Raw genomic sequence first — 24244 nt, 5'->3', positions numbered from 1 at the left:
CAAGTCCGCGAAGAATCATCAAGCGGCCAAATCGCTCCTTCTTCATCAAATCCAAATCCAATCCAAACTCAAGTCCACGAAGAATCATCAAGCGGCCAAATCGCTCGTTCTTCATCAAATCAAATTCAAATCAAACTCAAATCCTCAAGATCAAGTGCATATCACCCTTGAGCCAAATCACATACGGAGATAGAATCAGAGGAGTTCACCAAAGATTGTAACCCCGCGCTTGATATTCAATAAATTACATTTATTTGTATACGTGTCTGCATTCTCTTGTTGGTTTTCAGATTATCGTTCTACAATATATTCTATGACCACTATCATATGCTGCAAATCAGTTTTCATGGACACTACTACTGATCAAGTAGCGGAAAACAATTATGTCCATAACGAGAGAATATAACTCATCGTAGTCAATACTAGGATAATGAGACAATCTTTGCGCCATAAGTCATGCATATATCACATGACTTCATCTTTCTCAATACACTTACGAACAACGACCAACATAACAAGTCTAGTTCAGTCTGTATTGATTCTTTCCACTTCGGTCAAGTTACTCATCGTTGATGCTTTACAACGGAATAAGAGCATAAGCGAATACATCATCAATCATGGGAGATCAATCGATTAAACACATGCGCGCGCTGTATACGATCAATTTGTGAGATTTCTATTCTTCTCTAATCATTAACAAAAGGAGTCTGTAGTGTCCCACATAAACTTAGTTGATACACATGTTTAGAGAATATCTCTTGATGATGGGCGAAATACTTGTGCTACGCACCTCGCTTCTTTCTGGTTTTGATTCCAGAGAATAATGGTCTCCCCCTCATCTAGGTAGGAGCCAAGACCGAAGCTATGACCCTTACTAGTCCATCTTTGCGTTTGCCGCCCTTGTTTTTTGGTGCAATACCACGGGCGCCGACAACACCACAGCGTACGATGGTGCCATCACTGGCTTCCTTCCCACTGTCAGGGATGGTGCAAATGGTGCTAGGATCAGGTCATATGAAATTCTCTCATATTCTGAGAGTTCCAACCTTACCGGCACATCACAACATTTATGTGCGATCTCGTCACTTTCACAATATCGGTAAAGTCATTGGGCATCAAATCTTTGACTTTCTGGAGGTTGATAATGCGTTGCACTTTTGCTCACTTTGAGTAGTGCGGGATCTTAATGAGACATAGTGCCACACCACGTCACTTCCTGGCGTTAAAACCGGAGTGGGAGCATTCCATATCTCCCCCTAACGACGGGAAGTATGTCTTATCAAAGTGACCGTCTGCTAATATCGCACGATAGAGATCAACGGTTGTAGATTGGAAATAGCGGACAAGTGTTGGTGATTCATAAATCATAACCAACCAGAATACTTAATCGTTTCAAGTAGACCCATTGAGATAACTACAATAGAGGCACATAAACAACTTTAACCAAATAGGCGTTTAAGGAAATGAACGTTGGGACCGTATCCAGTGACCATCTGGTACGCACTAAACACTTGGAAAGTTGTGGGTCTGAAATGAATAAGTGTCGCTGTATGCAACATCATTACATATCCCCATGCAAAAATCGGCAGGTTAGTACCCATAACCAAGTCCGAGCTCTGCTAGATCGTGCAGTGAATGAACATGAGGAATAATATGTTCAACGACGATCCCAATAGACATGCAAAACGAAATCATCAAACTCCTGGGGGTGAACTCTCCAACGGTATCCAATCAAATAGATTTGAGAGGATGGGAAGGGTGGTGAGCCCTTAGGATGATGATCATAGCTATAAACTTTAGCAAATGCATCGTTCAATGTGGAAAGCAAAGCGAAGTGTGACCAACACGTCGATGCTTTTAACCTATACCATAAACATATTGAAAAATGTACGTATTCGGTTGGATATGGTCCACTAATGTCACCTTAAATACTTTATAAGAATGAAATGTTCTCGGTTGGAGCCTTAGCAAAGAAGGATTTCCTTTAAATCTAGCAAGAGAAAAAGCGTCGCAAAATGAGCGATGGACATCAGAAATTGCCATGGAGGCATTAGAAAATACGGGAGGCATCACAAGCTTCTGTAAAGGAGGGGATGCCGCCACTGATGGCCTGAATGCCATGGAGCCGCCGAGAGGGGCAGGCTCGGCCTCACCGTGCTTTGCACGAATAGGCATGGCCTCACCATGTGGAGCACGGGTGAGGTGGTCGTCCAATCTCTTCGTGAACATGAAAAATATCCATGATTCAAAGAATCTTGAGTTTCATAAAACTACTGCTGGAGGCAAGCAAAGCTATGTCTAAGCTTGAAAAAGTTACTGTCAATGAAATCTGACAGATTTATTCCTCTCCATTCTTAACACAAATATCAAGATGAAAATGTATCGGGCATATATGGCCTTTTAAACTTAGCAAGGCACGAAGATATAAAACACAATCTCCGCACGAGATCAGTAAAACAACTACCTGCGCCGTAGGACAGTGTGGGTGGATACGCAATTAGCAAGACACTCAATTTTACGGCGGGACATTCTTAAAATGAAGGTTAAGAGAGTCAACGACGCAGTGAACTTCTCTAGACAATACGCCGTAAGATATTGTAAGAGCGGGGATTGAACAAATGACAATCCCATCGAATGTATCACATGAGAATAAAACTAAATTCTTCAACTTAAAAGTTGGAAAAACATGGTATTAGAGCAGTTGAATACCAAACAATTTGGGTGGTAAAAACCATCCAATTGATGCGGGTGGTCACTAATAATAATAAAATCGTTTGATCTATGAAACGACGTGGAGAAAACCGGAAAATTAACCGGAAAACCATGTCAAAATAACTCAAAACCAGGTGAAATTTGGATTGGGAAAACGTGGCAGTAAAAACTGTTTTAAATATGCCGGAAATATGACGAGAAACGATGAAAAAATAGTCAAAAACTCGCCGGAACCGGCGGCGCCGATTGCCAGAAAACCCGGCAGCAGTCGGAGCTGGCCGGCAAGGAGGCTAGGGCTGTTGTTCGACAGGAGACGCCGGTAGGAACTGGATGGTTGCGCCGGAAACGCCAGCAAGTGGCCGGACGGTGGCGAATATGCTGGTAAAACGCCGGAAAACGTTTCGGAAACGCCGGAATAACCGGGAAAAACGACGTCAATTTTTACGTTCCGAAGTCCGTTTTCCAAATTTTAAGTTCCAAATTCGCAATGTAGTGCTATTGGGGTCCCATGTAACCCAAAAGTGTCCAATTTAAAAACCACGTGAGTTGCAAACGTTAACCATTTATGCTAGGTTTAAGAGAAATAAAATTCTAACGAGTTCATCTAAGAAATACGAGAAATTTTATTAAATATGCCAATATTTAATACAACACAAACAAGCTTCTAATTCCAATAGACAACTTAAACTAAAGTCGAGCAATAAACATAGTGATGCGAACGTCATACTTGAAAAATAGTAAGCAGAAAACATAGTCAAAATAGATTGACTAATCAAAAGTCCGTAGCAACAAAATCTTGCATATCGCATCGGACGGAGCCGTAGCCTGAGGCTAAAAAATGTGCTTACTTGAGAATGGAAAAATGTTACTTTTCCATCTCCAAAATTCCCTCAAGAAATAAATACAAGTGCCAAAAATGGCATGAGTTTCTCGGATGTGGAGTATGATTCAAGATCAACTCTAGTAATACAACGCCATAGACGTTTATTGAATCACTTTAAGTGTGTCCCATAGAATGTATTATTTTTGAGATCTTTTGTTAGCAAATAGTGCTGCTTCAGAGTAATGAATTTCAACTCAAATAAATGAGTACGTAGACCTTGAGATTATAGTTATAGACATGAGTTTAAGAAAACTTAAACATTCAAATAACAGTCGTGATGGCGACGCATCCATGAGAAAACGAGGGTTGTATAGGTTTCGAATAATCGAAACTAGTCAAGTATGTAACCGAAATTAGAAGGGTTGTGATGTATATGATCACAAAATAATCGATGCATATCGGCGATACTCATGATCGCACCCAAAACAGCGGTGCACTAAGGCGACCACACAAAATCGATATCTTCCCTGTTAAATAATAACGTGACTCCCCCAGGACTGTCACACGAAAAACATTGACCAAGAGGGGAATCATATCCCTCTTTGGTCTCATCGGCGTAATAAGAAGGCCGGAAAAGAAGACATGAAAAATGCACCCGATAATTTATATATATATATATATATATATATATGTTCAAAAGCAGCAACTTTAAGAAAAAACATACTTGTTGGTCTGCCAAATAGACCTCATATAATTAAATTGGTCTGCAAATCGATTGTCATGCATGAAGTTACTTGATGAATTCCTTTTCGATCTTCGTCCGATGACATAAAAATCTTGGGAGGATACGATCGAAATCGTATGTAGATGACAAAAGTATCGTCCATCTCGGCATGAATGTCATCACCATAGTACGACGAGCAATGATTTTACCTATACGAGCACGTGAAATATCGTTAGAAATAAAAACGTGCCAATGAACATTTAAATAATGAAATAGGAAAAAGTAAAAGGAAAAGAAAATATAGTATGAAGCCCAAATGACTATTATGCTCGGCAGGCCAGAGGCCCAAAAGGGTAGAGAAGACGGGAGTAGCTTCTCGTGAGCGAAGACTTTGCTTATGAAGTTCGCGTTTCTTGCGTGAATATGCGGGGGAAGCAATTTTGAATGCTTTGATGCGGGGACTTGCGGGGCTAAAAGATTTTTTTTTTTTTTGCGGAGGAGACCTTGCGGGGCTACGTGTCTGCGGGCAGGGCTGCAGGGGCAGCAAGGGGGGTCACAGGGGCTGCAGGGCTGCATGGGGGTTGCAGGGGCGGCAGGGCTGCAGGGGTCGCGTGCGGGGCTGCATGCAGGGTCGGGTGTGGGGGCTGCAGGGGTTGCGTGTAGGGCTGCGGGGGTAGCTGCGGGGGGGGGGGGGGGGGGTTGCAGCGGCGGTGAGCAGGAGCGGAGGGCAGAGGCTGCGGAGGTGGAGAAGAGAGAAAAAAAATCTATGGTTCTAAAAGTTCAGGATTTTAGGGCAAAGTGCGTGATAACGTGATGCAGGATGAAATAATCATGTATTATTGAATGATACGGGGGCTTATATATAGGCATTTACAAAACCACAATCCCGTAGGATTCAGAGTCCTAATCTATTACGGAGATGCTAATCTATCTCGAAACAGGAAACTTATTAGGCTAAGACACACACAAGAGTAGAATAGTAATTCTTCCAGAACAGTTTTTTATGTTTAGAAAAATAAAATTAATATCATTCAATATTACAAACTGAGATTCCAGAATCACAGGCGCTCATCCACTATATTACAATTTGCAAGTGTCTATTTTTTTTACTATACCATTAAAATACATCATAAGTACACGATATTTTCATCTAAAAAAGTTCTTTGGTAGCAGAAACTGCATTCTTTTCTTCCTTATATGAAAAATTATTTTATCTATTTCATCAAAGGAAAAAAGTCGTATATATTGCCCAAGGGGGGCAGTCATGGAGAAGGGCAATCCCCAAACCAAGGAACGAAGCCGCTAGCTGCCCGGTCAATAGAAAACTTAATGGGTGAGCAACGATAAATCGCACACAAATGACATCCTAACCTGGTTGTTAAGCTACCACAAGACTTGTGTAACAACAATAATTCACTACCGCCGCCTCTCTCATAAGCTTTTCCATACTAAACTATTGCCAGACCATGCTCCTGTTTCAAACAATAATTTGTTTCTTCACTCGCAAGCACAAACTCGCTGCCAGCTACTTCTATTCCTATGGAAACCCCTACTCTCTAAGACATTATCTTCTTCGTCCTGCCTGGCTTTGACTCGTTTACGTCAAAACTGGTTCAAAGATATCCCAAAAGCTTGATCGGCAAGAAAGCAGCCATTTCTTCTTTGACATTCACCTGGGACAACTATTATATATAATCGCTACTAACAACACTCGTCATATTGTGATTCAGTGCTGCAAAACATTCTCCATTTATTCTTTGATTCTTTGATTTATTCATCCATTTATTCGAGACTAAGTGCTCTCTTGCTACTAGATCGATTACAGTGGAACAAGATGGTTCGTGGTACTAATATGATCAACCTTGTATTCATTGCCTTGTATGCTTTCATGGCTATTTCAATTTCTCAAGCCGAAGGAAGAAACACGAGCGCTACAGCGGTTCTCATAACAGTTGACCAATCGGGCAAAGGTGATTACAAGAAAATACAAGAAGCAATTGATTCAGTGGCGTCCAACAACGCAGAGCTCGTTTTTATTAGGGTTGAGCCCGGAGTATATGAAGAAAAAGTTACGGTTCCGGCGGACAAGCCATTCATTACAATAAGTGGTACAAAGGCAGTTGACACGGTTATAAGATGGAACGATAGTGGGGAGATATTTGAGTCTCCGACGTTCTCTGTCCAGGCTTCTGATTTTGTAGGACGTTACCTCACAATTCAGGTACAGTTATCGTGATATGTTTCACATATAATCATGTTCACGCTATTGAATTTTTTATAGCAATTGAGTTGGTTCTGACTTTTATCCTCGTCGATCAACAGAATACATATGGAGCAGGTGCGAAAGCGGTGGCATTAAGGGTGTCTGGAGATAAAGCAGCATTCTACGGGTGCAGTATTTTATCTCATCAAGACACTCTACTTGATGATACAGGGAGGCACTACTACAACAACTGTTACATTGAAGGAGATGTCGATTTCATATGTGGAAATGCTGCTTCTTTCTATGAGAAGTGCCATTTGCATTCACTTTCTCAAGGAATCGGGGCCATAACGGCACAACGGAGAATGTCACCCGCTGAAGAAACGGGGTTCACTTTCTTCGGATGCAAGGTCACCGGTGTCAAAACGGCGGTGTTGGGAAGGCCTTGGGGTACATATTCAAGAGTGGTCTTTGCCTTCAGTTACATGACTAGCGCCGTACTGCCACAAGGTTGGGAAAATTGGGGAAACTCAGTCGACGAATTAAGGTACTTAATTAGTAGATGTACTATATATTCGATCAAAAAACTGAAACTCATTTAAATTCTTTAAAAAATGAGGATCAATATCAGAAAATTAATCTTAACTTGCTTGTTCTTGGTTTTGTAGCACTGTGTACTATGGGCAGTACAAATGTTCTGGAAGGGGAGCAACAACATCGAAAAGAGTAGAATGGGCACGAGACCTTACGAGCGAAGAAGTCGAACCCTTCTTGACTAAGGACTTGATTGATGCCAATGCTTGGATAAGGTCAGTACCAACCAGTTTCAAGAGGAAGACGCGCACTTAGTACCGACGATACCAAAATTAAGACCTAAGATCATCTAGTATTCTAGCTTGATCGATTGTTTGTTCTTTCTTGTGTAGATATGTGTATAAACTATGTATAAAGTATTGATGATTATACAGATTTCTGGGGGCTCAATTTGTAACTCTACATTGTTGACGCTAATGCACAGTTTGTATTGTAACGCATTCCTTGAGTGGTGCGTACAAAACACAAGCCAAAACATGTTACTGTAATGAATTGAATAATCTTCATTAGATTAGGTTCTATTTTAAAGTAATTGATGATTGTTTTGAGCGTATAGATCTCTTGATGGTTTAAGCTCAGTACCTAATAATTTCAGTGACTCAGCTGTCCAGGAGGCCCAAAACAAAACCCACAACATATGACATCCAAGTGATTACCAAATTAACAGAAAGGCCCAAACCTCTCATTGCAATGGTTGCATAAAGTGATAAAACTAATACAAAACCTTAAAAGTATCATATAACAATTCCAAACTACATGTTGTTCATGGTGAAGCTTCCTTTGAATCAAGTAATTCAAGTAAACATGACCCAGAACAAAACAAGTCAATCAGCACTACCACCATATATTCATACGTACATATTCCACAACAAAATATACCGGAAAAGTAAAATCCCTCTTGAAAACAACCAAAAAGGGCAGGAGGAATTAGCTTCTGAACTAAGCCAAGCTAGTTTGGCTTCTGGGAGTCATTGCTGCTACGAAGAAAAGTTCTATATCCGGCGAGTTGAAGTACCCGTCTTTGGGTGGCTCCGGCTTCTTCTCCCTAGGGGCGGCACATGGGGTGTTGGAAATATGCGGCGGCACTGTGCCTCAACTTCCTGGAGAGCCTCCGATGGGTTTTATATTATATATGATATAATTTTGTCATTAAAAGTTTATATTTTGTTAGTTTCTTGAAATTAAAGGTTCGGCTCTTACAGTTTACATTTTCAAATGTGATGCCTCGTATCTCTTTTTTGTGTGTCACTTTCTTTAATTTTTGGTGGATCTATGTTATTTTGTGGTCACAATTTATTTTTTCCTCTGTCTCTCTCATCATCTTGTCATGATATATATATATAGTCTCTATCGAGAGTGGAGTTTCACTCTGAAATTACAGTGTGAAATTCTAATTTTGACACATTTTTCGGTCAAATGTTTTCACCATAAGTGATTTAATATTTAGGTATATTATTCAAGATTATCTTTACAAAGTTTCATCCAATTTGATAATGGTTTGAGCTTTCAAAATTGAGATTTACATGAACGGTTCACGTTGAACAGTTTTAATTCATTTATTGATTTAATCTAATTTCGATACCTTGTCCGAATTTGATGAAATTTTGTAGAGATGATCTTGAATAACATACTTAAATATTGAATTGATTATGATGAAAAAATTGTTGAGTTTTGACTTGGTTTTCTTGTTGGTTAAATAAAGTCCTAGTCTGTTGGGATTAGTCCTAGTCAGTAGGGTTTAGTTAAGTTGAATTATTCCTGGTTTGTTAGAACTCGTAGCTGAAAACGAGTGCTTCTGTTTAGGATTTCTGTTACATCGAGAAGGCTATATATATGCCTATCTCAAAGTTGAATAAAGTAGTGTGTTTGAATTCCAATTGTGAGTTAAACTTGTTGCAATCAAGTTTCGTTTCCAACAATCTGGTATCAGAGCTCTGCAAAGGGCCTGATTGTGTGTAAAGAGAGAAACACTAAGGGAGAGATTTGTGATGGCAGAAAGTAGTACTGCACTGTTGAAGCCTGGAGCTGAGGGAAGCTCGGCACCATTGTCCATTCCAATTTTTGATGGACATTATGATCACTGGTCACTTTTGATGGAGAACTTCATCAGATCAAAGAAGGCCTGGCACCACATTGAAGTTGGCATACCAACGCCTACCCAAGTGACACAACAAGCTGAGACATTCTCCACGGTTGTGCAAGGACAACGAACACAGTCTGAGGCACAAAGGAAGCAAGCAGAAGAGTTGCGACAAAGGGTTGAGAGGATGAGAGAAGATGACTTCACAGTCAAAAGCTATCTCTTTCAAGCCATTCCTCGAACAATCCTGGAGACCATTCTCGACAAGTCAAGCTCGAAGAGCATCTGGGATTCCATGAAACAGAAATATCATGGAACGAATCGAGCAAAACGAGCACAGAGACAGGCCTTGAAGAAGGAATTTGAAATGCTTCAAATGAAAGAAGACGAGAAGATAGATGATTATTTTGCTCGAACCCTAACCATTATCAATAAGCTGAAGATTCATGGAGGAGAAAACATGCCACAGTTGGATGTTGTGGAGAAGATTCTGAGATCTTTGACTCCTAGATTTGATTATGTTGCTTGTTCTATCGAGGAGTCAAATGACCTTGACTTGTTGACAGTTGATGAGCTACAAAGCAGCTTGCTTGTGCATGAGCAGAGGCTGAACAGAAGCAACGGAAGCATGAGAGAGGAGCAGGTTCTCAAGGTGACTTATGGTGAAGGAAGCATTCGTGGAAGAGGAAATCGAGGACGTGGACGTGGAGGAAGAGGTAGAGGCAGACAAAGTTTCAACAGAGCCACAGTTGAGTGCTTCAAGTGTCATAAACTAGGACACTTTCAAAATGAGTGTCCATCTTGGAACAAGGAAGTTAATTATGCAGAGTTCGATGAAGAGGAAGAAATGCTACTGATGGCCTATGTTGAGGAAGCAGAAAAGCAGAAAAGTAGTGCATGGTTTCTAGACTCCGGATGCTCAAACCATATGTGTGGAGACAAAGACTTGTTTACAAGCTTGAACACAAATTTTTCTCATTCTGTCAAGCTTGGAAACAATTCGAGGATGAACGTCGTTGGCAAAGGCAGTGTCAAAGTCTCTTTCAAAGGCATGAGGTATGTTATAGAAGATGTCTATTTTGCTCCGGATTTGAGAAACAATCTGCTAAGTATTGGACAGCTTCAAGAGAAGGGTCTTGCCATTTTGATCCAAGATGGAACGTGTAAGATCTATCACTCAAGGAGAGGACTGATTGCAAGCACTAAAATGAGCACAAACAGGATGTTTGTTCTATTCTCTGAAGACTCACAAGTTTCGAGTGCACAAGATGGTCGCTGCTTTCAAACCTCAGTTTCTTCAGATTTGACATATCTTTGGCATCAAAGATATGGTCATCTAAGCTACAAGGGTTTGAGGACGCTGCAATACAAGAAGATGGTAGATGGCTTGCCTCATTTTGGAGCTTCTAAAGAAATTTGTGCAGAATGCCTGATCGGAAAGCAACCAAGAGGTGTGATACCAAAGAGAAGTTTATGGAGAGCCAGCAAGGTACTTGAATTGATACATTCTGATTTATGTGGACCGATCACTCCTACTTCAAACAGTGGAAAGAGGTATGTGTTATGTTTTATTGATGACTATAGCCGTAAAGCATGGCCGTATCTCATTTGTGAGAAATCAGAAACTTTAAACTGTTTCAAGAATTTCAAGAAGCTAGTGGAGAAAAGTGCAGAAGTTTCAATCAAATGCTTGAGAACAGACAGAGGAGGAGAATTCACATCTAATGCTTTCAATGATTTCTGTCAAGAAGAGGGAATTAAAAGGCAACTCACCAATGCTTACACTCCTCAACAGAATGGCGTGGCAGAAAGGAAGAATCGGACAGTGATGAATCTGGTTCGTTCCATGCTGGTTGCTAAGGGAATGCCTAGAACTTTTTGGCCGGAAGCTGTGCTATGGACGTTCTATGTTTTGAATCGTTCACCAACACTTGCAGTAAAGGATGTTACACCTCAAGAGGCATGGAGCAAAACTAAACCTTCTGTGGATCACTTTCGAGTTTGGGGGTGCATTGGTCATGTGCATGTACCAGAAGAAAAGAGAGGTAAATTGGATAACCGTAGCTTTCCTTGTGTTTTATTGGGGGTGAGTGAACAGTCCAAAGGGTACAAATTGTATGATCCAGTAGAGAAAAAGGTTGTGTTTAGTAAGGATGTGTTTTTTGAAGAAAACAAACAGTGGGAATGGGGAAAGGAACATGAGAGGGAGATCAGTTTTGAGCTGGCTTGGGGAAATGAGAATGAGTGTGAAAATTTTGAGGGTGAAGGGTTTGAGGGAGAGACAGGTGACGAAGGAAACAATGAGGGGGGTGAGAGTAACCAAAACAGTGGTGAGAGTAACCAAAACAGTGAGGGAAATGTGAGAAATCAAAATCCTAACCTTGAAGAAGAAGTTGAAAACCCTAGTCCCCTCACTCAAAATTCTAGTCACACTCAAAACCCTAGCCTCGTTCATATCCCTACTTCTGTTCAAAACCCTACCTCTGTTCAAAATCCTAGCCTGCCAAATCCAAAAACTAAACCTCGAAGAAAAGAAACAGTGGTTGAGAGTATATCACATGCAGGGAGAGAGCGTCGGAGACCGGATTGGATGGATGACTATGTAGTTGGTAATGACCTAAATGAGGATGAAGTCTTGTTGATCGAAGATGGAGAGAATGCTGATCCAGTTTATTTCGAAGATGCTGTTGAAGAAGCTAAATGGAGGCAGGCAATGGATAGTGAGATCAATGCTATCGAGAAGAACAAGACTTGGAAGTTGACAGAGCTGCCAAAAGGAGCAAAGAAAATTGGAGTGAAGTGGATCTACAAGACTAAACACAATGAACATGGAGAGATCATCAAGCATAAAGCTCGACTTGTTGCAAAAGGCTACACTCAAAGGGAAGGAATTGACTACTTGGAGGTTTTTGCACCTGTTGCTCGTTTAGATACAGTTCGAACCATCCTTGCAGCCTCAGCTCAAAACAAATGGAAGGTGTTTCAGCTTGATGTAAAATCTGCATTTCTTCATGGTGAGCTTGTCGAGAAAGTCTATGTGGAGCAGCCTCAAGGTTACAAGAAAGAGGGGAAGGAGCACATGGTGTATGAACTGTTCAAAGCCTTGTATGGACTAAAACAAGCTCCTCGAGCTTGGTTTAGTCGGATCGAAACTTACTTCGTCAACCATGGATTTCACAGATGCGACAGCAAACCTTGTTCACAAAGAAGAGTGAGGATGGCAAAATTATCATTGTAAGTCTTTATGTTGATGACTTGATTTACACTGGTAATGATGTTGATTTCTTGCTCGATTTTAAGAAGTCTATGATGGAAGAATTTGACATGAGTGATATGGGAAGTTTGAGTTATTTTCTCGGCATAGAAGTTATACAGAAGTCACAAGGGATCTTCATATGTCAAAGGAAGTATGCAATGGAAATTCTTAAGAAGTTTGGTATGCTAGAGAGTAAGCCAGTGTCTACCCCTATTGTTCCTGGCACAAGAGTCTCAAGAGATGAGGAAGGCATAGTGATTGATGAGACTTACTACAAACAGCTTGTAGGAAGTCTCATGTATCTGACAGCTACTCGCCCGGATTTGATGTTTGTCACAAGTTTGGCTAGTCGATACATGTCCAAGCCCACAGAGCTGCACTTACAAATTGTGAAACGAGCATTGCGCTACTTGAAGGGAACGATGGATTTTGGCATTTTTTACAGAAGAGTTGAAGGTTGCAAACTGCAAGGTTTTACCGATAGTGACTATGCAGGAGACTGTGATGATCGTAAAAGCACTAGTGGGTATGTGTTCATGCTTGGAGTTGGAGCTGTATCTTGGAGTTCAAGAAAACAACCAATTGTGACACTTTCAACCACTGAAGCCGAGTTTGTTGCTGCTGCAAGCTGTGTTTGTCAAGCAATTTGGTTAAAGCGGGTTCTCAAAGAACTAGGAGAAGAAGAAGAAGAGGTCTGTACAGACATCAAGTGTGACAACAGCTCCACCATTAAGTTGTCAAGGAATCCAGTTCTTCATGGACGCAGTAAGCACATAGATGTAAGGTATCACTTTCTCAGAGATGTCATTAAACAAGGATCGATCTCATTGTCTTACTGTGGGACAGCTGAGCAAACTGCTGATATCATGACTAAACCTTTGAAGACTGAAGCTTTTGTTCATCTTCGCACCAAGCTTGGAATGTGTGAAGCAGCTGAAGTAAACTGAATCGTTGCACTGGTTCAGTTTAAGGGAGAGTTTGTTGAGTTTTGACTTGGTTTTCTTGTTGGTTAAATAAAGTCCTAGTCTGTTGGGATTAGTCCTAGTCAGTAGGGTTTAGTTAAGTTGAATTATTCCTGGTTTGTTAGAACTCGTAGCTGAAAACGAGTGCTTCTGTTTAGGATTTCTATTACATCGAGAAGGCTATATATATGCCTATCTCAAAGTTGAATAAAGCAGTGTGTTTGAATTCCAATTGTGAGTTAAACTTGTTGCAATCAAGTTTCGTTTCCAACAAAAATTTGACCGAAAAGTGTGTTAAAATTGGAACTTCACTCTGTAATTTCAGAATGAAAGTTTACTTTAGATAGAGACTGATATATATATATATATTTTAAAATACCAAATAAAATTACTTACCGAACTAAAAAAAAAATTTAGCACTAGGCCTCTAAATATAATGGACCGGCCCTGCTTCTCCCCCACAAAATATGGCCTTTTCCTCGGCGCCAGAGGCAGCAGCGACCGCTCAAGAATCTCACACTCCCCGCGTTTAGGCGTAGAGACGGTAGAGTAACTCACATCTTTCCCCATTCGCATGGGTGTAGAAAAACCTGCTTCCCCTTCCATCTCTATCATCATCGTCACCATATTAACTACTACTGCCGTGAACTATAAAGCTCCCAAGTTTAAGAAGAAGGATCGGGTACAGAGATACAAGAGAAGCTGAGAAGGAAATTAAAAGGGTAGCTTTATGAAGAAGAAGAAGAAGAACAAGAACAAGAACAAGAAGAAAACGTAGTACTGGTGGCTTTGGCTTACTCTGGAAGTTGCTTTTTTAGGTAAAGAAAACGTCTTCTGGAAGGAGCTACTTGCCTTTAGGAGGGACTTTTATTCAATTTGTGGTGGCGATAGGGACACCTATGCTGGATTTGACGTTCACGTGTCGTCAATCTGATCAATTTTACTGTACGAGGGCGAGCCACATGTCCGAAAGCGCGGGAAACAGGAGTGTTAACCTAGATAAATTGCGAGTTTCGAACTTTCAATTTCGACCACACACGACTGCTTGTTACAAAACCATGAACAAAGAAATAGCAAAGGCTCAACTATTTGGCGGACAAGGCCCAATTGAAATAAAAGATATAAAAATAGTACAACCAAAGGCCCAATTACTGATTTATGTAAACGTTGCATAGTAATGCAAAGCAAAGGTAGTGTATGCATATATTCAGAAGAAGTGGCTAAATTTGTTTTGATGACACCGCATTTTTTTCAATTCCTCTAATCAGTCTAATTTGTTACAAATTTTAGGATATAAATGAATCTGCATTTCTCTGTAGTTTTTTTTATAACATTTCTCTGTAGTTTCAAGTCGTATAATATCGAATAAAGTGTGCAACACAATAATTAATGAACATTTGTTGGAGGGAAGATATCACACATCATAAAAGAAAAATTTAAACCTTTTAAAAAAATTAAAAATAAGTGGGTGGATCGTACACAGTAAATTATAATGAGTTCTTTTGTGATTGAAACTCAACATTTAAATTGAGACAATAACAATCAGTGCAATGGCGGACCACGGATATGACTATGCTTATTATAGTTATTTGATATAATCCTTCCGAATGGAGATATGAGAGTGGAGATCCAAACTCGTGACTTGACGCTATTGTACTATTTAACAAACTTGCTGCATTAGTTACAGTAACTCTCCACCTTCTTGTCACAAATCAATTGTTAAGTTCATGCTAACCTGAGATGAGATGAGAAAATGACATACACTAACAAGTTTGGAATCAATCACCTTCAGGTGAGAGTGCTTCAGTGCTTGTTAATATCGTAGCTAGAGGCCATCCCACAACTGTCCCGCCAAAAACTTTGGATACATATCATCTAAATATTTAACAAAGACACCGGATCAATAGCACTTCTGTCCAGCACTGATCAAAGTTCACATATGCGCGATTAGTTGATCTTGTATCATATATATGATATTCGCCACTCTCCTATCTAAGCTCGAATGATTTCTTTCTGTAGCTCTTTAGCATTTTCAAGGATGGTTTAAAGTACATGTGGATGAATCAGCAATCTGAATGGAATTGTGGATGAGATTCTTACAACGAAACAACACAAAAGATTTAATGATTCAAGTATATGCTTGCATCCAACTTAATTGACAAATCTAGCAATGAATGATAAAAAAACACTTAATTGAAAAAAAAAAAAAAAGGGAACCCAATTGATCATTCATTGCTAGATTTGTTAATCTCTATCATATTCCGTCGGTCTAACCAAAATAAAATGTCAAATAATGAGTACATAGATAGAAATCCAAATTCAGTAGAAACAGACATCAATCATAGTGTACAATTTAGAAACATTAACGTAGGTCCATGAAATCTTAGTTTGAGATATTTTGCAAATAGTTTAGTTGACTATGCACACATTTGTTAAACATTAGCATTTTGTTTTTTGATTGATGGTATCATAAAACAAACAAGGGGACAGGGGCCATGAACAAACCCCTGATGAGAAGAGAAAGCCTGATGAACCAATTGACTGCGCTTGTTCTGAACTACTATGGTATGCCGAACAAACTGAGAAGAGTCCAGTGTTCACTAACGGCCACACAAAACGGTCCCCAGAAGTACCAGAAGGGACAGGGATTGCTTGAATAGCCCTCTTTTCAATCATGGACAAGATAGGACCAAGCGCGTAGAGGTTCCACGAAGAAGTGGAGGTGTTGATCAGAGAGCTTACCAAAAGAGTAGAAGGCTGATTGTGATGCAACAGGGAATGATGAGGAAGGGAAGGAATCCATTTATCCTGCCAAGCTCTAATGGAGTCACCATTACCTACTTGCCACAGACCACCAGAAAGCAAAAGAGGGCGGGCTCCCAAGATGCTAGACCAAATCCAAGAAGGAGACGCATCCTTCACCGCTTGAAAGAAGGATGAGGAAGGGAAATATCGTGCCTTACGCTCCTGAGCCCAGAGGGCTGATGGTTCCTAAATAAGCCGCCAACCTTGTTTCGAGCACACTACAATTTTTTTTGGCATTAGGCACATTTAAATGTGGCTAGAATATGAGTGTTACCCATGTGACAAATTCCTTAAAATCTCACAAAATCCTATAAATGTGGCTTGTTAATTATTTTCACGTTTAGGGGTTTTGTGAGATTTTAAGGGGTTAGCCACATGAGTAACACCCACATTCTAGCCACATTTAAATGTGTTTGATGCCAAAAGATTTTGTAGCGGCAAAACATCGTTAAAAGACTCCAAGTCCCGAAAACCTAGACCACCGGCGAATTTTGGGATACATAACTTTTGCCATGAGTGCCAATGTAAGGATGAGTTACCTGAGGTATTCCACCAGAAACGACCCAAACCGTATTAATGGATTGACACAAGGATTTAGGGAATTTATAACAATGCATTGGATAAGCCGGAATAGCAGAGGATACCGACGTGATGAGAATTTCCTTCCTGACTTGGGATAAGGTGAGTAGCTTCGAACTCTTAATTTTCTTCTCAACAGATTCACGGATGAACGCCAAAGCCGACGATTTGGAACGAGGCTATATGGTAGGCAGACCCAAATATTGACCGGGATCACGAACAGGCGCATATCAAGAACACTAGGTAGAAAAGACATTTTACCTCAAAAGGAGTATTTGGGGAAAAGTACAAGGAGGATTTCGCATTGTTGATTCTCTGACCAGACGCGGAGCAGTAATGGTAAAGAACATCAGAAAGAATCTCACAATTGGACATTGAAGCCTTGAGAAAGAAAATGTTATCATCCGCGAAAAAGAGGTGACTTATATATGTGAGGGCCGGCATCACTGACACGGAGACCATGAAGGATATTTGCATTACAAAGCTTTATGAGCATGCGAGACAGAGCATCATTAATGAAGAGGAACAGAAACGGTGATAACGGATCGCCTTGACGAAGGCCCCGAGTAGGTTGGAAAAACTGTTCAGGCCGGCCATTTAAAAGAACAGAGAATGTCACTGAAGATAGACATTGCATGATCAAGTTCACCCAAGCTACATGAAACCCCATTTGCAGAAGCACCGCTTGAAGAAAAGACCATTCAACCATGTCATACACCTTATTCATATCTAATTTCATTGTTAAAAAACCTTCATTTCCGGAACGATAAAGCTTTAGGATATGGAACATCTCCTGAGCTATGATGATGTTAAACATTAGTCTGACAGACAAGAAATATGTGTTTAGAAGTTGTTGTTTTTTTTAATAATATTTTTTTCTTTCATTAACGGAATCGATCTTTAGAAAATAGATCAGAGGGTCTCATATTTTCTCTATTCTAAATTTTGGTGTCTCAAATTTCAGAAATGTCAAAACCATATCTCACCTTTGTAGGCCGATCCAGTATCGGTATCCCCGGCCGTTTACTCCGTTACAGCATCTAACAACTTCAGTTTTTTAAAGGGTATTTTCATCCTTTCATGCTTTATATATTATTATTATGGCAAAATTACTAAAATACACTATGAATTTGACTCAAATTATCAATTTACTTCCCGAATTAATAAATGCGAAATTTTACCTCCTCAACTTGGTAAAAACTGTCGATTTGCACCCTCACCGTTAAATTTAACATTTTTCATCCAATTTGTGGTCACATGTCATGCACATGATTGATATTTTTGTTATTTAATATATATTTTTATTTTAATAACAAAAACACAAGGAATTTAATATTTGTACACTTATATTTGTTCACTCATTACTTCATAATTTTTTTTTCTTAATATTTTTTCTCCGCTAGTACACTTAACATTCATCATTAGTTAATTAAGTAAGGACACAAGACAAAACTCAAACTTCTGAAACGACAAAATTTTGGAAGTAAACTTGACGATTACTAGAGACTATAGACATAATTCATTAGTTTTAATTATTCACTTATGGTAATAATTATGTATCGTTATTTTGGAAATTTTTTTTATCAAGAAAGATAAATATGGTGAAGTGAATGAGTGAGCAAATATAATTTTACAAAACTTAAATTCCTTATACATTTTTATCATTAAAAATAAAATAAATATTAAATGACAAAAATATCCATCATGTGAATGACATGTGACCATAAATTGGATGAAAAATGTTATATTTAACTGTGAGGGTGCAAACCAGCAATTTTTGTCAAGTTGAGGAGGTAAATTTTCGCATTTACAAATTCGGGATGTAAATTGACAAATTGAATTAAATTCAGGGTGTATTTTGACAATTTTACCAATTATTATTATTACTATTATTATTATTATTATTATTATTAAAAAGTTCTTCGATCTCTCCGTCCATCTCTCTTAGCTTGTCGTCTTCAACCCCGAAGCAGTAGTGGAATGAGAGAAAGATTTCAAATCACCTCCTTCAATCAACTCCGGGCTGGGTACAATTCGGATTCAGGAATTATTGCGCTGCAGCTGCTGCCTTTGATTCACAAAACTGGGCTCTCAATTTTGACCATCTTAAATCTCAAGGCCATTCGAAGGAGGAGAACAATAAGCAGCAACCACATGCGGCGGCGCCTTCACCTTTTAAATATTGCAACAATTACACAAGCCGGAAACCCGACATCTAATACGGCCACCAATAATAAATTCGAATCGCCTTCCACATGCTTTAATTTTAGTAGTTTTTCTGCCAATGTGAGCTTGGAGAACCAGATAATTCAGAAATAAATTCAACTATTCGATCTTCATCTTCCTGGAGAAGGAGTAGTTTCAGAGATGGACAGGTGTGATTATTACTTAGCATTCATTGAAGTTTTGAACCCAAGTCTTCTAAGGCTAAGACGAAGAATCCCAACAAAATTTGATCAATATGCCACACAGGTCCTTCGGTTAATTTTTAGAAATTTATTCTTGGTTGTGTGCCAAGTTGCCAATTATGTATAAAAGTCTGCAATGGCATCTCAGTCACCCAGTCGTTTCGGTCGAAAGAGAAAACCAACACACAGGATTTTTTTTTTGTATTATTATATGGAACAGACAAAATTTTAAAAAGGGTATATTAGTCAAGTTCAGTACAAAATTGGCATCTGTTATGCTCCGTGGCAAAGCTAACGTCTAGAGATACCAATAATAGGTTGGGGAACAAATGTGAGATACAGTTGAAATTTCTGAAACGTAAGATACCAAAGGTTAGAATAGGAAATATGTGTGATACCATTTAGTCCATTTTTTCTAGAAAAAAACGTGTGTGTTGCTTTGTTATAGATCAGATATTTTCAATCACTACGTCCACAACTCGTATCGATGCATTCCCAACAGCTTTTATAAATCGAAATAACCGCGGTAACATGCAAACTTAAAAATTATCAACCAGTCATAAGTTGTACACGAACCGAAATTTATATAACTTTATTGTTTTGTGTCTAGATGACCCATTTTCAATCATTGCGATGCACCCAACGATTTGTGCGCCTCCTCATCACAGTGCGTTTTGGATAGGAAAACCATACTTACCTTGTGCCGCTGAACCAAATTCCTCAAGGCAAACCTAGTTTTCCCATTCACAATCCCCGGATAATTCCACACCAGTGTGTTCATCCTCGAGAGATGAACGACTCCGACCTGCACTGCACAAGCAGATCTCTAGAAAATACCCCGACAACAAGCTAACCCTAGCCCTAGCAGACTAAGGAGTTTTCGCTTTTGTTAAATCTCTCGCGACTCCTAAATGTTACTGAATGATTTTTATGAGTTTGAGTTAATTAGTTTAATTTAGATCAAGATTAACTCAATCAATTTAGAACTCTTTGTTTATAAGGACATTTCTTAATTGTGAATATTTTCTCTCACTTCCTTAAGTGATTGATCATATATTCTGGATTATTTTTTAAGGCTGCAACTAGAGTAATACGTCAAAACTCACCGTCCATAAAACCCCAAATTTCAAGAGTAAGTATAAAGCAAAATGATAATCACTATAAAACTAGTATTAGAAAACCAAATAGACATCAAACTCAAACCCTTGATTGGGATATGTGAAACGACCAAAAAAGAAGAATAATGCTTAACGGCTTTTTTAGAGAAATAAAGAGGAGAGAAAAAAGTAATAATATTTCTAATTGAACAAGACCTTAAATGCAAGAGATTTTTTCCCTATAAGATTTATAATTAATTTCTTAGTTAACCATAGTTAAACCAAATGAAGAAGAGTACATGTGGCGTCAATTAAGGAGGGTGTGCATTTTGGTGGCAATTTAGGGTGATCGGCTAATTTGGTTCCATCTTTTGCAATGACTTAGCGCATGCCCAAATGCTAAATATATATAGTTAACAGCAGGGGCGGACCCAAGTGTAAGGTTGAGTGGACTCAAGTCCACCCAGTTCTCACGGAAACAAAAAAAATTCCTAATGCCATATATGTATATATACAAAACAAACCCTTTAGACCAATAAACTTAGCCTAATAGAAGTTTAGAAGCTCAATCACCCAATCCTAAAGACTCTATAAACAACACACTTATTCTTCTATAGCATTTTGCAGCCACAAAACAATGCAATGAGTTAGCGACGAAGTTAGAGACTCAGAGACATGCAGAGGTTTCACGACGTCATTCCTTCAGCGTAGACCTAGCATTTCAGGCAGTGAACCCGTTAACCACTTGATACCCGCCCATTAAAAACCCGTCCAAACCCACCCGATAAGATTTTTTCGGTTGACAGGCTGACAACCCGCTAACCAACGGGCAGAAACGAGCAGCCTAATGGAACCCGTCAACCCGTTAAGAAAATAAAACCCAATTATAAACCTGGAATTTTCATTAGAGACTACAGAGACGATAAGAAACGCCGCTCTACAAAGACTACAGAGACTTCTCCGCTTTGAAGTGGTACCTGCGTTTCTAGTCGCCAATTCGATAGATTTTGGTATGAGAATCATTCATCTCGTCATTCTCATCATTTTGGTGGTTTTAGTTTTCCAATTTAATCGATTTTCGGACTAACTCGATTTTGGATTTCTGGGTTCTTCGTTGTTCTTCAAAGAATTGGAATCTGCTCTAGCAATTTCGGACTCCAAGGGGTTCGTGTGTGGCTGTGTAGCATTTGGAAGTTTTCTGGGTTCAGTAGATCAACCCAACTTCAATTCGGTGGCTTATGTATCATTTGGGTTCGTTAAGGAAGCTATTGGTTGCGATATTCATATGTAAGATTAGTTTGTAAATCAAGTTTTGTTTAAAACATCTATATCAGAATTCATTTGCATATATTAAAAGCTCGCACTTTAGGCTTTATATGTGTAGTTTCATGTAATTTGATTTAGAATTCGTTGGTCGAGTTCAAGCGTCAAAGCAGAGTTCTGCATTATGTTATTAAGTTTTTTGCATTTTGGACCCAGATGCCATTTTACTAAGATATCGTAATTTTCAATTCAGTAATGAAAGTAGGTTTCTTCATGTAAATTGTAGCACACATCCTTATGATCATTTCAGAATTGATAGAGATTAAGTTATGATATATCAAAGCTGGGTCTGCATTATGATAAACCACACCCAAAAACACAATCCTCTGCAGTCACACTCTCATCTTCTCTTCTCAGCTTGCAGAACCGAACCAGGACTTCCTTGGTTTCTATATTTCGTTCGTTAGCTTCTGTCTTTTAGTCTTGTTCTATCGTTGTTCATTTGTGTTTCTTGTTTTGCTAAATCTTGTGTATTGGAAATAGGGATTAGATGGCGGTGATGACCCAATAAATTCAAGCTCAACAGACCGGATTGTAGGCTTCTCTAATATTACTTAGAGATGTTTGCATGTCGACAACCCCGCTGAACTGAGCCATCTATATCAATTTTGCCTACTTCATTTTTTTTAATTTTCTTGAATGATTTTGTGATTTTTTTAGAATGTGGGAAATGAAGGGTTTTCTATGAGGATAACAAGCTGGGTTTGCATTATAATATGTTCAAGAAATAACTCATACTATTACTGTTTAGGAAAATTCTCCTTATTTGATCTTCTAGTTATATTTATTTTATTGCTGATTTGTTTTTCAGATGAATAATGACCTGGAACAAAAAGAAGATATTGTTGGAAGTGCACAAGTATCTAGTTCAAGTTCAAGAAAAGAGTGAAAGAGAAAATCTCGTTGTTTGCTATTCTTCACAAGATTGGATGTGGGTGCGGATGGAGAACAACATGCAGTGTGCAATAAGTGTGGAGTCGACTATAAGTGTGATCCTCTTACGGGGACTACTAGTATGTTACGTCATCATGACATTTGTTACACTTCAGATAATGTGGCTTCTCCTCGCTCTGCTACACTATAAATTGGATTTTGTACAGTGGGCCTACAAGAAGCTTTATGGCGAAGAGTCTGAGGAATTTAAGGAATTCAAGGACACATTAGTTTTCCTATTTGATGTATATATGGAGAGGTGGTCTAATCTCGATGATACTTTAAGGAGTGAGAGTTGCTCTCAAACTGAAGATGAAGAGAATGTTTAACAAGTAAACACAATCAATAGTCTTACACATTATGAATTTTCTTGTATTGATATATTATGACTAATTTGCACGTTTGGTTTATATTGTGAAGGATTTTGATGCCTCTTACAAGAATCGGTCAAGTTCGAGTATGAAAACTGAACTTGACAAGTATCTTGATGATGAAAGGTTGGATAGAAGAATGGAGTTAGATGTTCTTTCTTGGTGGAGGATGGAGCAATTTCGGTATCCCATACTTTTCCGCTTAGCTAGTGATGTGCTCACGATTCTTGTGTCTACTGTTGCATCTGAATCTGCATTCAGTATTGCCGGTAGAGTACTGGATCAATATCGTAGCTTATTATTGCCTGAAACCGTCCAAGCCTTGCTATGTACTAGAGATTGGTTGTTTGGTAAGAAAGGTAAATTCTCTATCACTTTCTAGCATTTCTTAATTTCTTTGTGCTCATACTTATTTATATCAATTAATTTATTTTTCTTTTCTTACATTTATTTTAGATGGAGACCAAGTTGATGCAGATGAACTCACTGAAGATGTGTTGGACTTAACAATGGACCAACAAAGCCAAACGAATTGAAAATCTTTACACTTTTTAATTAAATTTAACAAATTCTTATTGCTGTTGTCAAAAATAAGACCAAAGAATATGATTTTTTTTAGAAAGTAAATAATAATAGAGTTTAAGGTACTTGTTTAAAAAGAAAACCTAAATAAGAAAATAACAAATTTACAGAATTGAAAAAAATATATGAGAAATTATAATAAAATAATACTGTAAAACAAAAATAAAAAATGACATTAACGGGTTCCAACGGGCAACCCGCAAACCCAACAGGTTGAGCCCATTATAACCCGCTAAGCAACCCGTTAGGCCCGCGAACCCGACTAACCCGCCCTAATGCCCGGTCTACTTCAGCGTCTTGGCAGTGCTTTCTGTTTAATTCACAGCAAGTTAAATTTAGCTAATTGTTCCGGGAGAATTACTATTCTACCCTTGTGTGTGTCTTAGCCTAATAGGTTTCCTGTTAGGAGATAGATTAGCATCTCCGTAGTAGATTAGGACTCCGAATCCTACGGGATTGTGGTGTTGTAAATGCCTATATATAGGCCCCCATATCATTCAATAATATACAAGTATTTCATCCTCAAACACGTTATCAGCACGAAGCCCTAAAAACCCTGAATCTTTTAGAGCCTTCCGAAATTTTTTTTCTTCCCTTCCTCCGCCGCCGCAAGCTTCCTGCCGCCGCTGCAGCCCCTGCCTGCTGTCGCCGCAACCCCCTGCTGCCGCCGCAACCTCCTGCCGCCGCCGCAGCCCCTGCCTGCCCTCGCAGCCCCTGCCCTCGCAAGCCCCGCAGCCCTGCAGCCCCGCAGCCCCGCAACGCTTCCTCTGCATTCGCTCCGCAAAGAAATCT

At 39.2% G+C, this 24244-nt stretch overlaps 2 protein-coding genes and 1 non-coding gene across 3 annotated transcripts; all 3 read left to right on the top strand.

Moving 5' to 3' along the window:
• The first annotated feature begins 6093 nt into the window (after nt 1-6093).
• Nucleotides 6094-7315, top strand: LOC126786833 (putative pectinesterase 11). The gene is made up of 3 exons (XM_050512785.1): nt 6094-6480; nt 6582-7009; nt 7131-7315. Exons 1-3 carry the CDS (start codon nt 6094-6096, stop codon nt 7309-7311), a joined length of 996 nt encoding a protein of 331 aa, XP_050368742.1. The 3' UTR covers nt 7312-7315.
• Nucleotides 7316-22055: 14740 nt separating this feature from the next.
• LOC126789646 (small nucleolar RNA Z107/R87) lies at nt 22056-22164 on the top strand. The gene has a single exon (XR_007671561.1). It is a non-coding gene; the product is annotated as a small nucleolar RNA Z107/R87 (small nucleolar RNA).
• A 220-nt stretch (nt 22165-22384) lies between these two features.
• Nucleotides 22385-23406, top strand: LOC126787441 (zinc finger BED domain-containing protein DAYSLEEPER-like). Its single transcript, XM_050513327.1, has 3 exons — nt 22385-22822; nt 22920-23229; nt 23327-23406. The coding sequence occupies exons 1-3, from the start codon at nt 22385-22387 to the stop codon at nt 23404-23406; spliced, it is 828 nt and encodes a 275-aa protein (XP_050369284.1).
• Nucleotides 23407-24244: the final 838 nt, after the last annotated feature.

This window comes from Argentina anserina, chromosome 3, assembly GCF_933775445.1.
Source record: "Argentina anserina chromosome 3, drPotAnse1.1, whole genome shotgun sequence".
NCBI classification, from domain to species: domain Eukaryota; kingdom Viridiplantae; phylum Streptophyta; class Magnoliopsida; order Rosales; family Rosaceae; genus Argentina; species Argentina anserina.
This window is presented reverse-complemented; position numbering and strand designations above follow the sequence as displayed.